Raw genomic sequence first — 19,680 nt, 5'->3', positions numbered from 1 at the left:
TGATATACAGATATATCCTTTGTTTGAAACTTTAAAATTAATTTTATTAAAATCAAACTTAATAGTAAAATAAGAAGATGTGGTATAATTGGTGATCAGACAACTATCAACCAGAGAACAAATAATGTAGATATCAACAAATATAGGTCACCATACTGCCTTCAACAATGAGTAAGTCCATACTCTATAGCAAGCTATAAAAGGCCCTGACATGACAAACTGAATCATCAAATGAGAAAACCAAAGTCCTAATTGTACAAAACAGTGAACGAAAAAGGATGTGCAATTTAGGACTAGATTCATACCTTTAATCATGGCCCCTTGGTACACCCCCTCCCCCTTTTTTAAATATAGCATCTAAACAATTTATATATTTTCAGCTTTTATAATCTTCCTATATTAAGGCAGCAAAATATACAGCTGTTTTCTGCTTCCAAACCTACCTTTAAATTTTCATGCTTACTCTTATAACACAGTTTATGGAAGGTTTTGGTCAAGCACCATTTCAAGTCCAGACATTTTTTTGTTAAGAACGGTTTATAAAGTTTACAATATTTCCCTTTATAGGCTATGTAAAATTCTTTTCTAAACAAACTATCTTACGTTCGTACCTACTCTTTTTTCAGCCAGGAGACAAGAAAAAAAGAATATAATGCTTTGGCTTTGTATGTTAGAGGAAAAGCATTAAATAAACTCAAAGTCTACAGAACTATTATATTTTTTTAATAAAATGTTTGTTTGCATGAAAATTGAAAATTGTACAAATTCAAGATTCTGTCGATTTCAGTCTGTTTACCACCAGTTTGTAGTCTGTCAGGTGTCTTGTTACATAATATTTCTCATTAATTTACTAATTACTCAAGATACTTATAAATCGTGACTAAAAATAGAATTTATACATTTCTCTGTAAACAACTGGTGTTCTATCTTATACAATCATTGTGTAATTAAAATAGGCTGAAATTGATGAGCTGAACAATGAGGCACTTGTAGCTTAAATTCCAGTTTGATGAATCAAGAATGGGAGGGGAGGTAACTCTTATTCATTTCTGTTAAAGATCAAGGAAAAAACATCACACGTTTCAATATCAAATCAAGTTGTAATGCTCATAAAAACTGAAAAATAATTTGCAAACTCAAAGCATAAATTAACTAGTATTAAGGGAAAGAAATATAGAGAGGTGTATTGATATTAACAGCCACCAAAGAATGAGAACTCTGTTTTTCAGAGTGAGACTACAGATATGGGTTAAAACAGTGGCGGATCCAGAACTTTTCATAAGGGGGGCCCGCTCCAGTCATGCTTCAGTGATTCCCTATATTATAAATTAACCAAATTTTTCCCACAAAAGGGGGGGCCCAGTTCACCCAGGATCCTTATACCAAGAAATGTGACCACCACTTTTTATTTTCACATCCAGTGCAATTTTTATTTCTCCAGCTTTGAAGAATGTGGAATACACCATACTAAGTCAGGGCCAAAAAACTTGTTATCTTCATTCAATACCCAAAACTACAAGTGACAGCTATAGACTTACATAATCTAAGAAAACTACCAATTAACATGTAAATCATTATCAATTAAGATGCAAAATAATGTACTTTTCTTTGTAATCAGAAATCTAATAGGGAAAACAATGCCTAAGTGCAGAAAGGGCAATGTAATTAACAGATTATATTTCAAATACTTTAAGATAAACTATTTGTAGGTATTCCATGACCTACCCGGTATATCATTTTCATGGAAAGAAAACATGTATGATAAAAGTTTGACTCACTGTTTCAAAAATGTCAAATGAAGATAATTAACCAATTTGTTACCCAAGAGCAAGAAAAAATATGTGACTTTTTGTACAATTACATTTTTATTTCTTACATCACCATGTATACTTTTTGGCAAAATAGTTTTAATTAATGTCTATGTGACAGCTGCTGTGTTCACAAAAAATCTTATGACTTTATCAATTCTTGTATGTTCTATTGAAATGTTCATTTGTTACCAGTTATTTTTTGTAAAAAATTTTGGTGAAAAAAGTAGCATTTTTTTTTACCAATTTTTCCATGTTATGTTATCAGTGACATTACTTTTTTTCTTATTTATGAAAGGGTTACTAGATTCAATTCAGAAATAAATATTAGAAATGTTTACATGAAGATTACAACATTGAGAACTATTTTTTTACTAACATTATTGATGAATAGAAGGTGTTGACTTGCTCTGAGTCAAACATTATATAACACAATTTTTTTAGATAATATGATCGGATTTCAACATATCATTTATTTCTGACTGCTATATGCACGACTTCCTGTGTTTTTCAGTATTTAAGATGACTACAAACAGTTTTATTAAAATCCTATTTTTATCAATTGTAATCCAAGATTGATGTTTTAATGGCATTTTTATTTTTTCAAAACAAGCACTATTATGTAAACATGGAAATGTGACACTCCTATCTCATTCATTAAAAGAAAACCGATAACATTTGTAAGTTTGAATATGTAGAAATATTATTATCTGAAGTGTTATTCACAATTATTTTTTATATCAAGAAAAAATTCCCATTTCAAAATTTTTGGATCCCAGCACAGTAGTCTTGAGACCTCAATTTATATTGTCTAAGTTATGTGAATGTGCTTTTTCCAATGGCCTTTTCAAATTAGCAATTCTAAAGAGTGTTTTTTCTGGTCATTTTTTTTATATAAAAAAAATTTGAGTCTTGATAGTCAATATATTGATTGATTGGTGTTTAATGCCACTTTCAGCACTATTGTGCTATTTCACAGTGGTCAGTTTTTATTGGTGGAGTTGAGTCAATATATACTGAATATTCCTTGTATTGTCTTTGATATTTTATGGCATTAGAACAGTTGCATATGATTGGAATACATTTTATCTTGGAACAATGGATCTCTTAGAACAATGGATCTGTAATATTCCCAAGTATCAATTTTATTGTCACAAATTTTTGAAAGATCATTTATTTTAGCATTATTTTTTAAAGTGAAGGATTGAATTTCTTTAGAGTTAAATCAAATTTCTGTAAAACATATTCTTCAGTGAAAATTGTAATGCAGTACTAGTTAATAAGTGGCAAGATTTTCTAAAAGGTAACTTACTATGCAGTATGGGTTTTACTCATTGTTGTTAATGTTTGTGTTTATATTTGGTCTATGTGGAGAGTTGTCTCATTGGCAATCATACCACATCTTCCTATTCTTATATTAGCAATTTAAAGAAGTGAAGAAAATTTCACCAAAATACAGAAACACAAAAAAAGTTGTGGAAAAATTGTCCACGTTTCTCTTCCTTCCCAAAGACTTCACAGATCAAAACTACATATTCATTTTTTTTTTTTATACCTTAATGCTATGAGTGTAAAAAGGTAACTAAAACATAAAATTTGATAAATGTCTTCCACAGAATGTCAAGATGCTCAAAATTTGGCATACATTTGGAACAATCAAAATGTTTATCTTTATTTTATGTAACTTATCAAAGATAAAGCACCCTGGTTTGTAAATAACTTATCTCGTTGATTGGGCAAACTGATTATGTGTAAACCACAAGGATGAAATAAACACATCTATTTTGATACCTCATTTTTGAAAGTTAATTGATAGATCAACTTTGGGGGTGTCAGGCTTAACTTTAAACCAATTCTAAAAAGAGGTATTGTAAATGGGAGAAGAAAATACAATAAATTGTTTAGCCAAGCGCAGCTGGATACGACCGCAGAGGTCCAACCCTGAACAGTTGAGTCAAAAATGGACACAATATTTGTGCTTGATACAGGTCTGAATTTGGATTGAAATTAAATATTTGACACATAATAGGTTTCTGACACAGAATAACTGTAGTCAAAGAACTTAGAATTGGTTATATGATTTGAATTTATTCAATTTTTTTGCTTTTGTGCAATACACTATGCTGTTGCGAATTGCCCCCCCCCCCTTTTTTTTTGTGCAATACACTATGCTGTTGCAAATTGAACCCCCCACCCCCCTTTTTTTTTCATCCAATCAATCAATTGAAATTAACCTTCATCAACTAAAAAAGAGACGGACTTATTGGAACCCCTAGTGACAACAGGGAAGAAATAAACACAGAAGTGGTCAACTGGACATCAAACAAACAACAACAATCAATTAGAAGGGGTCATTTAGACCTTGACATTGTCTTTACTTGAAGACGGTATGTTGAACTGTTTATGTCTTCTTGATTTTGTTGTTGAATTGCTAACCATGTACCATGATGTAAAGTCCCCATACTTAACAAAAGTATCTTCAAGTTACTGGTTGATTGATTGATGGTGTTTAATTAAAGCCACTTAAAGCACTCTTAACTGTTGTTTGGGCCATTTAAAGTTAGAGGAAGCTGGAATTCATAATTCATAAGTCTACGAGAAACTGACAACACCATGGTAACAAAGTCCACAAAATACTGTAAATTCAGAAATTATTGCGTACATTTATTATTGCGATTTTGTCAGCGATTTTGACATTTTAGACTAAAATGCGATTTTAATTTTTGCGATATTGAGAAAAATCCTGTTTAATTCATATAAAAAATTTCAAAATGCGAGTTAAAATTATTGCGATTATTTTTTCGCAATAATAAAAACATCGCAATAATTTCTGAATTTACAGTACTCTATAGAAAACTACAGACAAAACAACAAGAACCCCCACCAAACACTATTGGTGATCTCATGTGATCCTTAAGGGTAAGCATTGGTCAAATGACTTTACCAAACAGCAATATACTTTGCTGTTTTCATATTAAGACATGTTTAATACACTTGTGTACATGTTGTGTTAGGTTAACCTCAAGGTTTATAATGTGTTTTATTACTGTGGTTAAGTCATTTTCATATTAATTTTCCTAAACTAGATGTGTTTTCCAGATGCATCATGCAACCTACATAATAAAGTTATATTACATAAAATAATTATATGTTATAAATCTATAGTTACTGCACATTTTTATGGCTCTTCAAGCATGTTCCCTTAACCTAACTAGGAGGCTCCTCGGGTTCTATAATACAGAAACTGTATCTCTCGCTTGACTTAAAACCACATGTTCCCCTATCCAAACCAGAGGCCCCTAGAATACAGAAACTGTATCTTTTGCCTGACTTCAAACAGCTAGAGACTTAGTAAGCTACTGGGGTTCTGTAGCCTCTAGCTTAATTATAAATCAAGTGGAATATACAACCATTGGAAACCTGGACAATTCTAAAAATATCCTATGTCTTTCATTGCCAAACAGAATTCCATGTTCAGTTTTCTTACATAAATTAGCCCAAGGCAATAATTGATCATTAACAAAATAGATTTTTCAGAATTTGTTAAGATCAGAAAAAAAAAATTAGTCAAAAAATGAGATGTACAATAATTTAACCATTCATCTACATTGAAAAACATCAGTCATTAGTAATTATGTAATATTTCTACAAACTGTTTGGGAAAAGTTATACATGTAGGACTTTTCTTCCAACTTGATACTCCTGAAAATATCAGCTGTTACCTCTAAACTAAAAGTTACTACTTAAAAATCATGGCCCACGAGACAGTACTTCTAGAAATTAAGGATATAACATATTTTAAAATAAGTACACTATTTAAGTTTAGTAAGCTTTTACCAAAACCATTCTTTTTATTTAGATAAAAGATGGTTTGCTGTACTTTTGAAATATCAGTAGCAACCAGATCATTAACTTAAAATAGTCATTCAATGCAGATCATTTAAACTTTACTAGTTTACGTAAAGCTGATAACTTCAATTTTTAAAATGGCTTCTTTTGTTTTTAATCTAGAGAAGATATTTTTTTCTAAATTGAATTATAACTTTAAAAGTTATCAATATACCCAAAAAACTTAATCAATGTCACACTTTCTGTCTTTTCCAAAAATGTTTATATATTGATAATTTCTCAAACTCAAAATGTGGGGAATATTTATAATGTGCATGTATAAAATTACATTCTAATTTTGAGGATAAGATATATGCCTGAATTATCAACTTGAACTTTGAAAATTTTAAATAATACACTACCAGACCAAAACCTCATCTGAAATAAATGAATAATACACTACCAGACCAAAACCTCATCTGAAATAAAGACGTTGTATACATTTAAATCTGTGGAATTTTAGGGGGATAGGGTACAAGTATCATGCAAATCATATGATATCAGTTAACTTACATGTGGAAAATACATTTCTGTCACATCTTCATAACCATTAGAACGCCTTCCATATTTCCTTTCTTCAAATTTGTCAGAAACTCTTGTAGTACCATTAGGTTGACTGGTTCCCTGCAGAGAACTGTCAACTATCATGGTAGGTTTTGCTGTATTACTTTGTAATTCATTAGTACCCTGCTGGGGATATCTTTTTCTTATGTTCTGTATAAAATCTAAGTATTTATCCTCCTTGTAAAGAGGGTCTGAGAATGGTTTTGAAATTTTTAGAGATGGTCCCTCTGAACTGGGTCTTTTGAAATAGTCTTCTGTAGTCAATAAACGATCGTAGTCTGTGGAAATTGCAGGTTTTTGGTCCCAAGATTTCACAGTTCTATCTGAGCCATATTCTTTCCTTTGTTTTGGTGTACTATAAATTGATGGAGAAAAAATTAACTTTGAATTGACAGAAATTTCCCTCGGAGAAGAAATCGGTTCTGACGATACACAATAAGGTACACTGTAATTCCTCATTAAATTTCTATGTATTGGAATATTAAGTGGAGGCAGCTTTGGCTTGTCATGTGACACATTCATAGGAATAGATTGTTGTGATGATTTTGTAGATGAAACAGGAACACTGTATGGTATGTTGTAATTCCGTTTTAAAGTCCTTGGTCCGACAGTGGCATATGAATTAGCTGCTGCAGCAGTTGCTGTTGAACTTTTAGTTCTATGTGGCAATGTTACGCTCGGGTACATTTCATATTTTCTATTCAGAATTGGTTTCCCAACATGATGTATAAACTGGTCCCTTGGATAAAATTCTAATCTCCTTGAACATGTTGGATGAGATTGTCCAGAGGAAACATTAACAGGTGGTGTTTTCTTGTTAATTGTTTGGTAAAATGGTCCATTTTCATCTAGAGCACAAGTGCCTTGATGAAATAATTTAAATGGTTGTGAGCTATTAAACTGTTCTAAATTGTCCCAGTAATAATCCTCATGTTGCCCAGAATCATTGCCCACAATATTCCCATGTTGCATAGAATCATTGCCCACAATATTGTCTTTCTCATGTTGCCTAGAAACATTGCCCACAATATTGTCTTTCTCATGTTGCCTAGTAACATTGCCCATTATGTTGCTAGTGTCAAAAGAAAATCCATGTTCACTTCCATCAGTTACATCTGGACTCCAAGTCACATGACGAAGTGGATGACTTTGACCTTTGTAAGGGTCATAGATGTGTTTTCTTGATTGTGATCCTCTATATGAATCAACACTAGAATCTGATCCTGCTGACCATGACCTTGTATAGGCAACTTTTCCGTTTACTCCCTTTTGTGACGAATCTTTCATTTGAGAAGAGTCATAATTGTCATAGTCCGCTTGGTTGGTTAAATACTCATCCATGTTTCTTTCACAATCCTTATCCCTTCTTGTGTCCAACTCGTCACTCTTATCATGGTTTTCGAAAGTTTGGGGATTTTCTCGTTTTGAGAAAATCTTCCAACGAAAAGAACCCTTCTTTTTCCTTGGTTTCTCATCAGTGTTTCCTTGACTTGGCTGGCCTCCCTTTGGCGGTTTCGTTGATACAAATTTCAGCATGGTTACAGCAACATCAATTAGTTACATAACAGAAATCCCCCTCAGAACATTATTTTCTGGAAAGCAGCCATATTTGTATGAAATAAAACACTCATGTGACTTTGATCACATTACAGCAGACGTCAGTCCAAGAAAGAAGGGTGCCATCTCAAAATACCTGCACTGCACAACAATTACAGGTAAACTGATCAAACTGAGATATTTTTTCACACTGGATATCGATGATTTTTTCTGCCTGATTATATTTTAAGGTAAAATACTTGACAGAAGAATATAAATGAAAGCTGGCAGATGTTCAATTTTAGAGTTTTGCAGTTAACGAGAGGGAAATTACACTTATCTATCAGATGATGAACTTAACAAATGCCAAGAATAGTCAAAGGAAAGCCTCCAATTGTTAAAGCTAGAAGGAAGCACGTTTTTCTCTCTCAATGTAAACAGAAGTCGCACCAGCTCTTCAAAGGTTTACTTTTTAACGTTAATCTATTGATTAAATTAGTGATTGAATGCACAGTTAATTATACTGAGATAACCAAAGCGATTGTTCATTAATTATAGTCTGTCTATCTCAGTAAAGGCTTAAATAAGTAAATCCTTCAAATTCCTGTAACACTATATATCTAAATTATATTTTGCATGTGTTGGCGCTCATATTCTCTTTCACTTAAATGATTCAAAATAGTCAAGTATTTCAGTGCTTGAAAAGTAATTTTTGCTTCAATTTTCTTAAGATACAATGTTTAAATATTTCTTTCAAGTGAAAATTAGCTGCACTCAAATTTTCTCAATTTAGTCTCCAGTCTATCTATCTCATTATGTGTTAAAACTTGTAATCACTTGAATCAATGATTGATCATTAAAATCAATGATAAGCAAAGAGTCAGCAAGACATAGCAATCATCTGCAAAGGAATTTTATCAAATTTAACATATACCTCACAAACTACCAAAACAAGAAAAAGATGCAAAACTTATTTTTGTCAATATTATATACATATACCGTCACAAACTATTCAAATATTTCAATTACCAAAAAAATAAAAAAACAAGACATATTCTTGTCAATATCATTTACCAGTATCAGAAAGATATATAATCACTGATACAATCATTAATCAATCACAGTTGATTGATTCAAAATCTATTCATAAAAAATATTCAATCACTGTTGTAGAGAAATCACTGATTAATCAATCTATACAGCAATATCCAATACAAATCACCAATTGAAATATTTACGATTAATACTAATATTCAATCACTGATCACAGGTGTAAAGAAATCACTGATTAATCAATCCATACAGCAATATCCAATGCAAATCACCAATTGAAATATTTACGATTAATACTAATATTCAATCACTGATCACAGATGGAAAGAAATCGCTGATTAATCAATCCATACAGCAATATCCAATGCAAATCACCAATTGAAATATTTACGATTAATACTAATATTCATTCACTGATCACAGATGGAAAGAAATCGCTGATTAATCAATCCATACAGCAATATCCAATGCAAATCACCAATTGAAATATTTACGATTAATACTAATATTCAATCACTGATCACAGGTGTAAAGAAATCACTGATTAATCAATCCATACAGCAATATCCAATGCAAATCACCAATTGAAATATTTACGATTAATACTTATATTCAATCACTGATTAATCAATCCATACAGCAATATCAAACATAAATCAATGATTAATCACAATCCATAAAGCAATATTAATTAAAACATCACTGATTAATCAAGAGATAAGGATATCAATGTCAACATATCACAATGCTGAATCAAAAATGCTATAAATTTCACACAAAATACATCAATCAGAATATAATCAGTGTGTCATAATTAGTTTATCTCCCTATCTATGTTTTTATCTCATTTGAAACCCATATATCCCTAGGTAATGATTTATATACAATTCTAATTGACATCAAAGATGAAAGTTTCTTACAAGGTCATAATTTTTGCTTCAAATTTTCTCCAGTAATCACTTTTGCAAACTGTCAATTTCCAATTTGTCCGTTTTTTTTTTAACCTTATCAAAATATTAATTTTTCACACAAACTTTTTTAATGATGGTAGCTGTATAAATGTATATAAGTACCTTGAAATTTCATCAATCTATCAATTTTACATTTTTTGCACAATTTTATCTTGAAGATTGTCAATCACTGGTAACTCAATATGACAACCAATCATGTTATTTCAATTACAAAAATTTTCTGCAATTTCTTAAATTTCAGTTAGTTTCAGATCCAAAAGCACTTTCATTTATTCTCACATCCTGACTTCAATTAAAAGATCCATTTTTTTGCTAATAATTGCTTGATTCAAATTTGCTTAAAGATTCCTTTAGCAATTTCGTAACTGTTTTTTGTTGTTGTATTATCATACAACCAAATACAAACTATTCCCAGTTGTGAAGCTTATAAAACTATAAATGCCATGTACATCACTAAGTAAGCAACTTGACAAAATCTACATTTGGTTCTTGCCTAGGGTAGGCAGACAGTCATCAATTTTTAAACTCTATAACAATTTTTCTTTTTGAATTCAACTTCTCCTTTCTAATCTAATACAAAATAATGTTCAAACCCTTCTTCCTTGGCTTTTCTTTTTCTTTTATTCCTTCTCTCCTTTCTGTAACAGATTTACTAAGAACAAATACTACACTTTCTACTTGAAGCTAATGAAAGTAACTTAGTAAAGCACTAAATGATGATAGGTCTGTCCAGTTGATTACATTTTTTGCACATTTCTTTATTCTAACAGAAGCACTAACGCTTCTAACATCCAATAAATTACTGTCATAAACTGTTACCACTTCAAACAAAACTTCTGGGGAATTCGACCATGTGAAATACCTTTATCCTAAACTCAGAGTTGATACGTTCATACAGAATAAACCAATTGTTTTCTCAGCTTCATTCAGAGAAAGATTACAGTTCTATTCAAAACAATGGCAATGTAATTCAAAAGATATAAGCATGTACCTTTCGAATGGCAAGCAGAACTTCTAAATGATCACTGGTTCTTCAATCATGTTTTTGTTTTCATCATTCATTCATCATAACAAGGGCCTCAGGTCACTTAATCAGTTATAAAAAGCTTAGTTGTTTGTCTACTAAAATAGTCTTCAAACAAACTTCTACAATGCCTCAAAATCCATATTTGAATTGGTTATGAATCAGTATTACAAGTTATGTAGACAGAGTCATATAGTCTTCACAAAGTTCTGCAGTGTCAAATGTCCAAATGTTAAGTCAGGTAATGGACTCAGTTATATCCTTGTACAAGTAATGAAGACAGAGTCAAATAGTCGACACAAAGTTCTGCTGAGGAATGTCCTTCCAAATTTTAATCGATTACCGATCAATTATTCTACATAAAAAAGACAAGTCTTTCAAAATACAATGAACTGGTGGTCCCATATATAGTCTGTTCTCCTTCAGTCACATCTATATTTGTCTGTTAATGTGTTTTAAGCATTATGTTTCAAAATGGTTCGTATTTCGTCCAGTTTAAAACTAAGAGCCTTTCAATAGTTCCTTTTTGCTCGGTAGATTTTATTCAACTGCCCGCCAATTTCCTGTGAACTACTAAAATATCAATAGTGTTTATCACGTTTTCCAAAAATAGTTGCATTTTTTTTCATTCAAAAATACAAATGCGTATCACATTTAAATATTTCAGTTGTTAAACAACTCAATCTATCTCAGTCAATGACAATTTCCTGTATGTACATATTTAACTTCACTTCCAATTTGTTCAAATTGTAAATTTTATTATTTCAAAACTGTCAAAACCACTCCAATTGCTCTATACATGTAGTAAAATGGACACTTACAAAACCATTAAGGTGTAAAAACCTAATTCATAGATTACCAAACAATCAAGTAATTGACACTTTCAAGCCGATACATACAAGTAAATATCTTAAAATGTACCACAGCTTCTTATCACAAAACTAAAACTTTTCCCGCTAAATTGAGAAGTACACCAGGTACACACTACCACATTCCTCACGTTTATAAATTACCTATTTTTGTCTTTAACCATGACAATAACATGTCTTGTCGTCATATTTCTTGTTTACAACATGTAAGATATAAAATTTACTATGGAAAGGTGTATAACACAAGACTTCTAGACATACAACGGTAATTAATGCTGGATTATAAGTACGGCAGATTTGATTGATTGCACTTAGTCCCTTTTGTTCCTTTATATCACGGTCGGTCTTAAGTTTGACAGAATTTTACACATCCTGTATCCTTTTTTGTGAGGTTTTTACAGTCCAGGGATATGATCGATAGTAGTCCTTTTTCCTCACTTTTATCACAGTCTTTATAGTTCGATAGATCGTTCAGTACGTCCTGTATCCTTTTGTGAGAGGTTTCTTCAGAGTAACAAATCCTAGACTTTGTTAACTAACATGTCTGATGGTGACAAAAAGGTTGGTTAATAGAAAGACATGCTTTTAAATTCTGATCACTCAAAATTGTTCTTATGCATGTTATAATATACTTTGAAGGATGTCAAAATTCTTTACAGTATACACTTCTTCAAGATTAAACCATAAATTAATCACAAGAAAGAAACATTATTCTTCCTTTTAACATACTTAATGTGGACCAATCATCTTATCAAAGATATACCATGAAGTGTCTCAAGATATCATAAGTATATCTATTTCTTAAACTAACAGATACTTCATTAATTACTTCTACTTAACCAAAAAGTTATAAACCACAATTTTCTTAAATTTCTCCACTTTTCCCAGAATGGTGAAATGACAGAATTAAATGTTCAATTGATGTCTGCTAGAAGTGTATTAAAATGCTTCTATAAGTTATTGTAATACAAATTTAAAATCATGTTTTATTTTTATATGTTCAGTTCCCTTTACATGACTTCACACTTCAATTTTATACTTTTTTTCCCACAACATGTATATATATATAATTAACCACAATTTATGACTGACTGGCAGCTGTCAAATTATACTGACAAATTTAATAAACTACTAATGAGATTTCAGACTAGTAGTACCATGTTTGAATTATTTCATTTAGTGTGACATGAAAATCAACTTACAATCAAATGTCCAATTCAGTCAGTATTATATCTCAACCTTCTCTAAAATGAAAGTTACTTCCTTTTATTTTACAAATTGACTTATCTCCCTTAACCACTTTTCCAGATGAAAATTAGAGTTATTTCCCTTGCCTTTGCACAGTTTTGATCACTTCAACTACAAAAGTCAAATACATATCACATATGTACGGTAAAATGATTGATATTTTTCTGGTTGTAGTTTCTTATTCAAAGAAAATATCAATCAAATCTATTTTGCCTTTAAATAAAAAATTCCAGGTGTCTTCTGTTACAAGTAAAACAGATAAACCATACATCAACACATCCTTATAGTACAAATATCTAGAACATGCAAACTATTGTCATTTACTGACAAATAAAAATTCCTAGGCTGGAGGGTTATCTGTTACTTCAGAAAGGAAGCAGGTTTTAAATCAGAAACTCGCTGAACTTGAAAAGCAATCTAACATTTTATGAAGATGTGAATACTGTGCATCCACAAAATCCACATAAATCAGTCCACACCAGATCACTTTAGTTTTAAATCACTTTTCCCTTTGTTTTTCTGTGAGATATATGCTTCTTCCAAATTATATCAACGCATCAAGGTACATCCCAGAAGTCAAAAAATGTTTTAGTGAATTTAATCCTTATTTTTTTTAGTGCAGTGTCCAAGCATAGATGTAAACATCTATGGTCCAAGAAACTGACTAAAATCACAATTATAGTTAAATAAATATTGGTATGTTCTCTTTAATAAAAACTCTCTTGTGATGTTAAGTCGGTGAGTAGCTAGAAAGAGAATAGTTTGCAGTAGATGACTAAGCAAGACTACAATCTTATCTGATTTACTTTGCATAGATTCACACTTATGAAAGGTCCACAAAATATCCTCTAAAACTGGAAGTCAGTAATATTTTCTGTCAAGATTAAAACTCACAAGTATCCATGCAGACTAATGTTTGCCATACTTAAGATAAATACACATAGTAGAAGGCAAAAACTACAAAGTAACTTTATTTTGAAACAAAATACTGATTTAATCTCTAAACTTTCACTTCTCAGGGTTAGAGATTATAACTAAGGTATTGTTCTGGATCAACGTAAGTTGTTTATTGATCCTTGAATAAGAAACCTGAGGAGAAGATGGAAACTTTTAAAGCATCGTCTGACCATTAACTAATATTACACAACTCTGATGTCAGAAACAGCAAGGGGAGACAATCTTTATGAAGGCTTAAAGTTTATCAACATTAACACAGCTTGGATAAGATGTAATGCTACATAACCTCGACATAAGGAACTGTGAGGGGCAAATACATGTTTGAGGATTTAATACTAATAACATGTTTACAGCTTTACTTATTTAATAATCCACAATCTCTGTTTATTGATACAGTATGGATGGAATAAAATTTCTACAGTGTAAATTGAGTATTTAAGGCTACATGAAATTTATTTTCAGATTATCATCCCTCTTCTATCATTCTCTGAAATAATTTTATTTAAAAATCTTTAAACTCTTAAAATTTAAATGATAATCAAGACCAAAAATAAAAGCCTCCCTCCGAAAATTTGTGCAAAACTTAACAAATTGATTATCTTATGGTATAAAACCACTAATTTTGGATCTCTCAGACAGAATACATAAGAAAGTTTTATGTACATATTTCACACAAAAAAGCTCCTATTCACACTTTCAAAGAATATAAAAAAAAATTCGGCAAAAGTGCACAAGCTTCCTGTAGTGTTGTTTTTATGAAGTTTATCTATTTACGTTTTGATTTATTTGAATACCAATTTCAATATTTAAGCATTACATAATGTAACTGCAGCAAATAAGCTACATAAACACCAGTAATAGGTTCTATGTCATATTGCAGATTCAAAGTTTTTCCTCCGAGGGAGATCTCCCACTTAGAAGGTTTGACACATCTATGTAAATTTGTCATTTAACCACAGTTTGCCAAAAATTATGACTTCTGAAAAATGATGGAGTCATACCACCAAAAAAATTAGGTAGTTTATCAAGTTTTACATGAATTTTCCCATACTATTAATTATAATACATATACACATTTATTAACCCTAAATAAAAATTATTACATTAATAATTGAAGTGGATACAAAGCCTTACAGCCTCCAATAAATCTCAGAAATCTATCTGATAAAAACTTGTGATCAAAGCATGATTATTACTCTTCTGTGAAAGGATTTAAATTTGAAATATAATATAGTTAAACAAAGCTTTATATTGAACTCTTACTGTAAACTGGTTTATCATATACTTAAGGGTAAATAACATGTAATTTTTACAGTATGATAATAGCATTTAATTTGTGTAATTCCGTATTTCCAAAATCGTGCCAAGCAGGCCGATAGGAAAAATTTATTGACTGCTTCTGGTTATTATTGCATGGCTGTCCGTAACATTACGTATCGCACGGCAATTCATTGTCACTTCGGCTCAAATGGGCTGAGATCTTGATCTTAAGGATGTTCGCTACTCTGTTTCTCAAAATAACAAGCTTTTTAAAAGACTAAAATAAATTGAAAGAAACTAAAACAGCAGAAAAAATGAAGGGTCTGTGTGCTTGTTTTCGAGATATAAGCCATTGAAAATTTGGCAGGAAATAATTCTCTCTAGATTTTTCATACACTTAACATTGGCACCTTTTTTCTTTCAAAAATGATAAAAAAAACAAGGATTTTGTAAGATTTTCAAAGATGACATTTTAAACTATATGTAATCAAATTATTGAAAGATAAGTAGAGGTTCATGGGCAAAATTTTAATGGCACTACATGGCTAAAACCAGGGGATTCCGAATATCTGGCAAATATTCAAAAACAAGAGGAGCAAACATCCATAATTAAGGGCAGATAATACATCTGGTATGAAAACTGTCATGTGATAATGATATTATTTTCAAAACCCATACCCTATAATCAGCAACACAATTCAAAATATTGTTACAAAAAAGTCTCCAGTATCACTTAAAATACACACTCTCTCTCAAATCATATACAAATTTCATTTCTATAAGTGAATATTTCCCTAGTAGTAATACGGGAATGTGGTACAGGGTTCGCAGAAAATCTGTAGAATTATAAATTATAAGCCAAATTAATCACCTGTTCTGGTGCACAAATCTGCAGAAGTTACCTCAAGGTTATAACACATAATTGCATCTTAAATTCCTAGAGATTTAATACAAATCATATGTGTTATAATATATCTCTATTAATTCTGAATATCTCTAAGTCACCACATAAAATAAATGAGGTATTTCTTAACTGTTTTCTCTACAAGCATGTTAATTGTTTATAAAACAGAAAATTCTATAAGTTATAATACAAGTATATATTTATACAGATGTTAACAGGTTTCAGAAGATTGCAATTAAGTCTTATTTTTTGATGAATTAATAGTTCTAACAGATTAATAAGAAATGATTGTAACAGGATGCTGTTACAAAGTCTCCCAAACGAAGCTCCCATAATTCGTAATTCCCAGTGTCGCCTGACATTGGGCAACGTCCAGTGAAAATTAGTTTAATCCAGTAAAGTTATATGCATTAGTGATGCCTGGGGACTAACCTTGTATATCATTCAAATAATCTTGGCATGACAAACCAGAATATATATGGTTTAGGGGTGGGGATCTCGACCATTTACAAAATACTAGAACTTTCTTAAATGGCAGGGGGTGGGGGTGACCCCTGGGAACTAACCCTGTATTTTATTTGATGTGCTTTATCATGACAAACCAGAATATATATGGTTTAGGGGTGGGGATCTCGACCATTTACAAGATATTAGAACTTTCTCAAATGGCAGGGGGTCGGGATGACCCCTGGGGACTAACCCTGTATATCATTCAAACCATCTTAGCATGACAAACCAGAATATATATGGTTAAGGGGTGGGGATCTTGACCACTTAGAAGATATTAGAACTTTCTTAAATGGCAGGGGGTGGGGGTGTCACCCCTGGGGACTAACCCTGTATTACATTTGATGTGCTTTATCATGACAAACCAGAATATATATAGTTTAGGGGTGGGGATCTCGACCATTTACAAGATATTAGAACTTTCTCAAATGGCAGGGGGTCGGGATGACCCCTGGGGACTAACCCTGTATATCATTCAAACCATCTTAGCATAACAAACCAGAATATATATGGTTTAGGCGTGGGGATCTTGACCACTTAGAAGATATTAGAACTTTCTTAAATGGCAGGGGGTGGGGGTGACCCCTGGGGACTAACCCTGTATTACATTTGATGTGCTTTATCATGACAAACCAGAATATATATAGTTTAGGGGTGGGGATCTCGACCATTTACAAGATATTAGAACTTTCTCAAATGGCAGGGGGTCGGGATGACCCCTGGGGACTAACCCTGTATATCATTCAAACCATCTTAGCATGACAAACCAGAATATATATGGTTTAGGCGTGGGGATCTTGACCACTTAGAAGATATTAGAACTTTCTTAAATGGCAGGGGGTGGGGGTGACCCCTGGGGACTAACCCTGTATTTCATTTGATGTTCTTTATCATGACAAACCAGAATATATATGGTTTAGGGGTGGGGATCTCGACCATTTACAAGATATTAGAACTTTCTCAAATGGCAGGGGGTCGGGATGACCCCTGGGGACTAACCCTGTATATCATTCAAACCATCTTAGCATGACAAACCAGAATATATATGGTTTAGGGGTGGGGATCTTGACCACTTAGAAGATATTAGAACTTTCTTAAATGGCAGGGGGTGGGGTTGACCCCTGGGGACTAAACCTGTATTTCATTTGATGTGCTTTATCATGACAAACCAGAATATATATGGTTTAGGGGTGGGGATCTCGACCATTTACAAGATATTAGAACTTTCTTAAATGGCAGGGGGTGGGGATGACCCCTGGGGACTAACCCTGTATATCATTCAAACCATCTTAGCATAACAAACCAAAATATATATGGTTTAGGGGTGGGGATCTTGACCACTTACAAGGTATTAGAACGTTCTTAAATGGCAGGGGGTGGGGGTGGCCCCTGGGGACTAACCCTGTATTTCATTAAATGGGCTTTATCATTTAGAACATTTCCAATTAAAAAGATTGTGTCTATCACAAACGGTTTTCAATTTATAATCATTTGAAAATTTCAAAAAATAAAATCCCTTAGGGTTCTATAGTAAAACCCTCTTTTCTTTTTGCCCCTCAAAGTACCCCTTTATAAACCCCATTGCACAAACAAAACCCTGATTGCACCACTAGACATGTTAGTCTAACATATTGTGAAACCCTAAGTTAATCTGACAAGCGGTTTTGGAGAACGGGTGCGGACAAGTTCAAATTTAAAAGCGGCGGAAGAAGAAGAAGAAGAAGAAGAAGAAGAAGAAGAAGAATAATAATAATAATAAGAACTGAGCAAAAACAATAAGTCTTCCCAAACTTCGTTTGGGAGACTTAAATATATCTGTACATTTTGATTTTGAAATTTTTTATAAATAAAACAATACAAAAAGCACAAACAATTCCTGCAAACTGAACAAAAATGTAACATGATAGACAATATTTGTTGTACTGTCAGACACCACTATGAAGATTTAAAACCTGTTCCTGCCAAAAATACAAAGTGATTTTTCATGTCAATAGAACAGAACTTGAGTACTATAAGGCCTGGAAAAGAAACACAACTGAAGTTTCAAAACTGCTTGGCATACTTATTTACGTGATTATTGTTTTTTAAATCTTCTTTAATTTTTTTTTTCAAAACAATCAGTTTACTTGGCACTACCTCAAGGCTAAATTCTGCACTTTCAAATCCTTTTAAATTATTGATATGTAATCTATAAACCAAAATGTTCTGATCTTAAGTAGGTGCAAACTTTCTGCAAATATTTTTAATTCACATATAATTAAACTGGGAAAATAAAGGAATCACATACACAGCTAGTTTATATGATTAACTTTTGAATGGAAGAATTTAAAAGTATGATAATTAAATGCCTTATGTCATGTTGACTTTCCAACAACTATTTGCATGCATTATACTTTTTACAATTTTTCAACTGGAAAACAAAAGACCCAATAAGAAACTGTAAAGACAGATTTTAAATCACTATGACTTAAATATCTAGAGCCCCATCAGAGGACAGACTTGTCTACTTTTGTTTCATCTAAAGAAAAACTACAGATCACGTTTTTCCAACTGCTAAATAGTTGAGAAGTCTCAGCATCCATAAATCATATCTAAAAAATTATCCTATAAACCATGAGTTTGCTGAACTCTTAATTATCATAATGATGTTTTCTAAAGTTCATTAACTGCCAATACATATGTAAAACACCAGTGTAGTAATTACATATGTACAACACCTGATTCCTCTTTGTAAATTTTCCCAAATAAATGATTCTTAAGCCACAGAGTTTAATAATACCATATGCACAAATTGAGATAAGTGGCTTAAGTCCAAGGAAATAAAGCCAAAAAAAAAAAATAAACACATTTTGAGGTAAGATAAGTAATTATAGACAAAACTACAGAACAACAAGAATTTGAAGTTATCTCTCCTTCTCATATTTTTTTTCGTATTAACTTATTCTGTTTGTAATAGCATCCACACTATTAAAGTGTGAAAATTTTCATAATACTTAGAGTTTCAACATTTGCTATTTTTCAGTCCAAAAAATTACAACAAAATGAAATTATGTTAATATTCCAATAGATAATAGCAAAGTAAAAACCAGAA

General features: G+C 31.7%; 1 protein-coding gene across 19 annotated transcripts in view; it reads right to left on the bottom strand.

The window, feature by feature from the left end:
• Positions 1 to 19,680, bottom strand: part of LOC127717479 (tensin-3-like) — a 203,702-nt gene that overhangs the window by 114,399 nt on the left and 69,623 nt on the right. For 10 of the 19 annotated variants that reach the window (XM_052223120.1, XM_052223127.1, XM_052223130.1 and 7 more), the window contains exon 1: positions 6,210 to 8,756. The exons of 4 other annotated variants lie outside the window; for them this stretch is intronic. In XM_052223120.1, the coding sequence (XP_052079080.1) occupies positions 6,210 to 7,796 (1,587 nt within the window). In that variant the 5' untranslated portion in view covers positions 7,797 to 8,756. Of the gene's footprint in view, positions 1 to 6,209; positions 8,758 to 19,680 lie in introns of those variants that run through there. 5 more of the 19 variants (XM_052223123.1, XM_052223118.1, XM_052223128.1 and 2 more) reach the window with 3 other exon arrangements.

This window comes from Mytilus californianus, unplaced genomic scaffold (assembly GCF_021869535.1).
Source record: "Mytilus californianus isolate M0D057914Y unplaced genomic scaffold, xbMytCali1.0.p SCAF_10, whole genome shotgun sequence".
NCBI classification, from domain to species: domain Eukaryota; kingdom Metazoa; phylum Mollusca; class Bivalvia; order Mytilida; family Mytilidae; genus Mytilus; species Mytilus californianus.
Note: the sequence above shows the minus strand (reverse complement) of the source record. Positions and strands in the feature narration are given on the sequence as shown.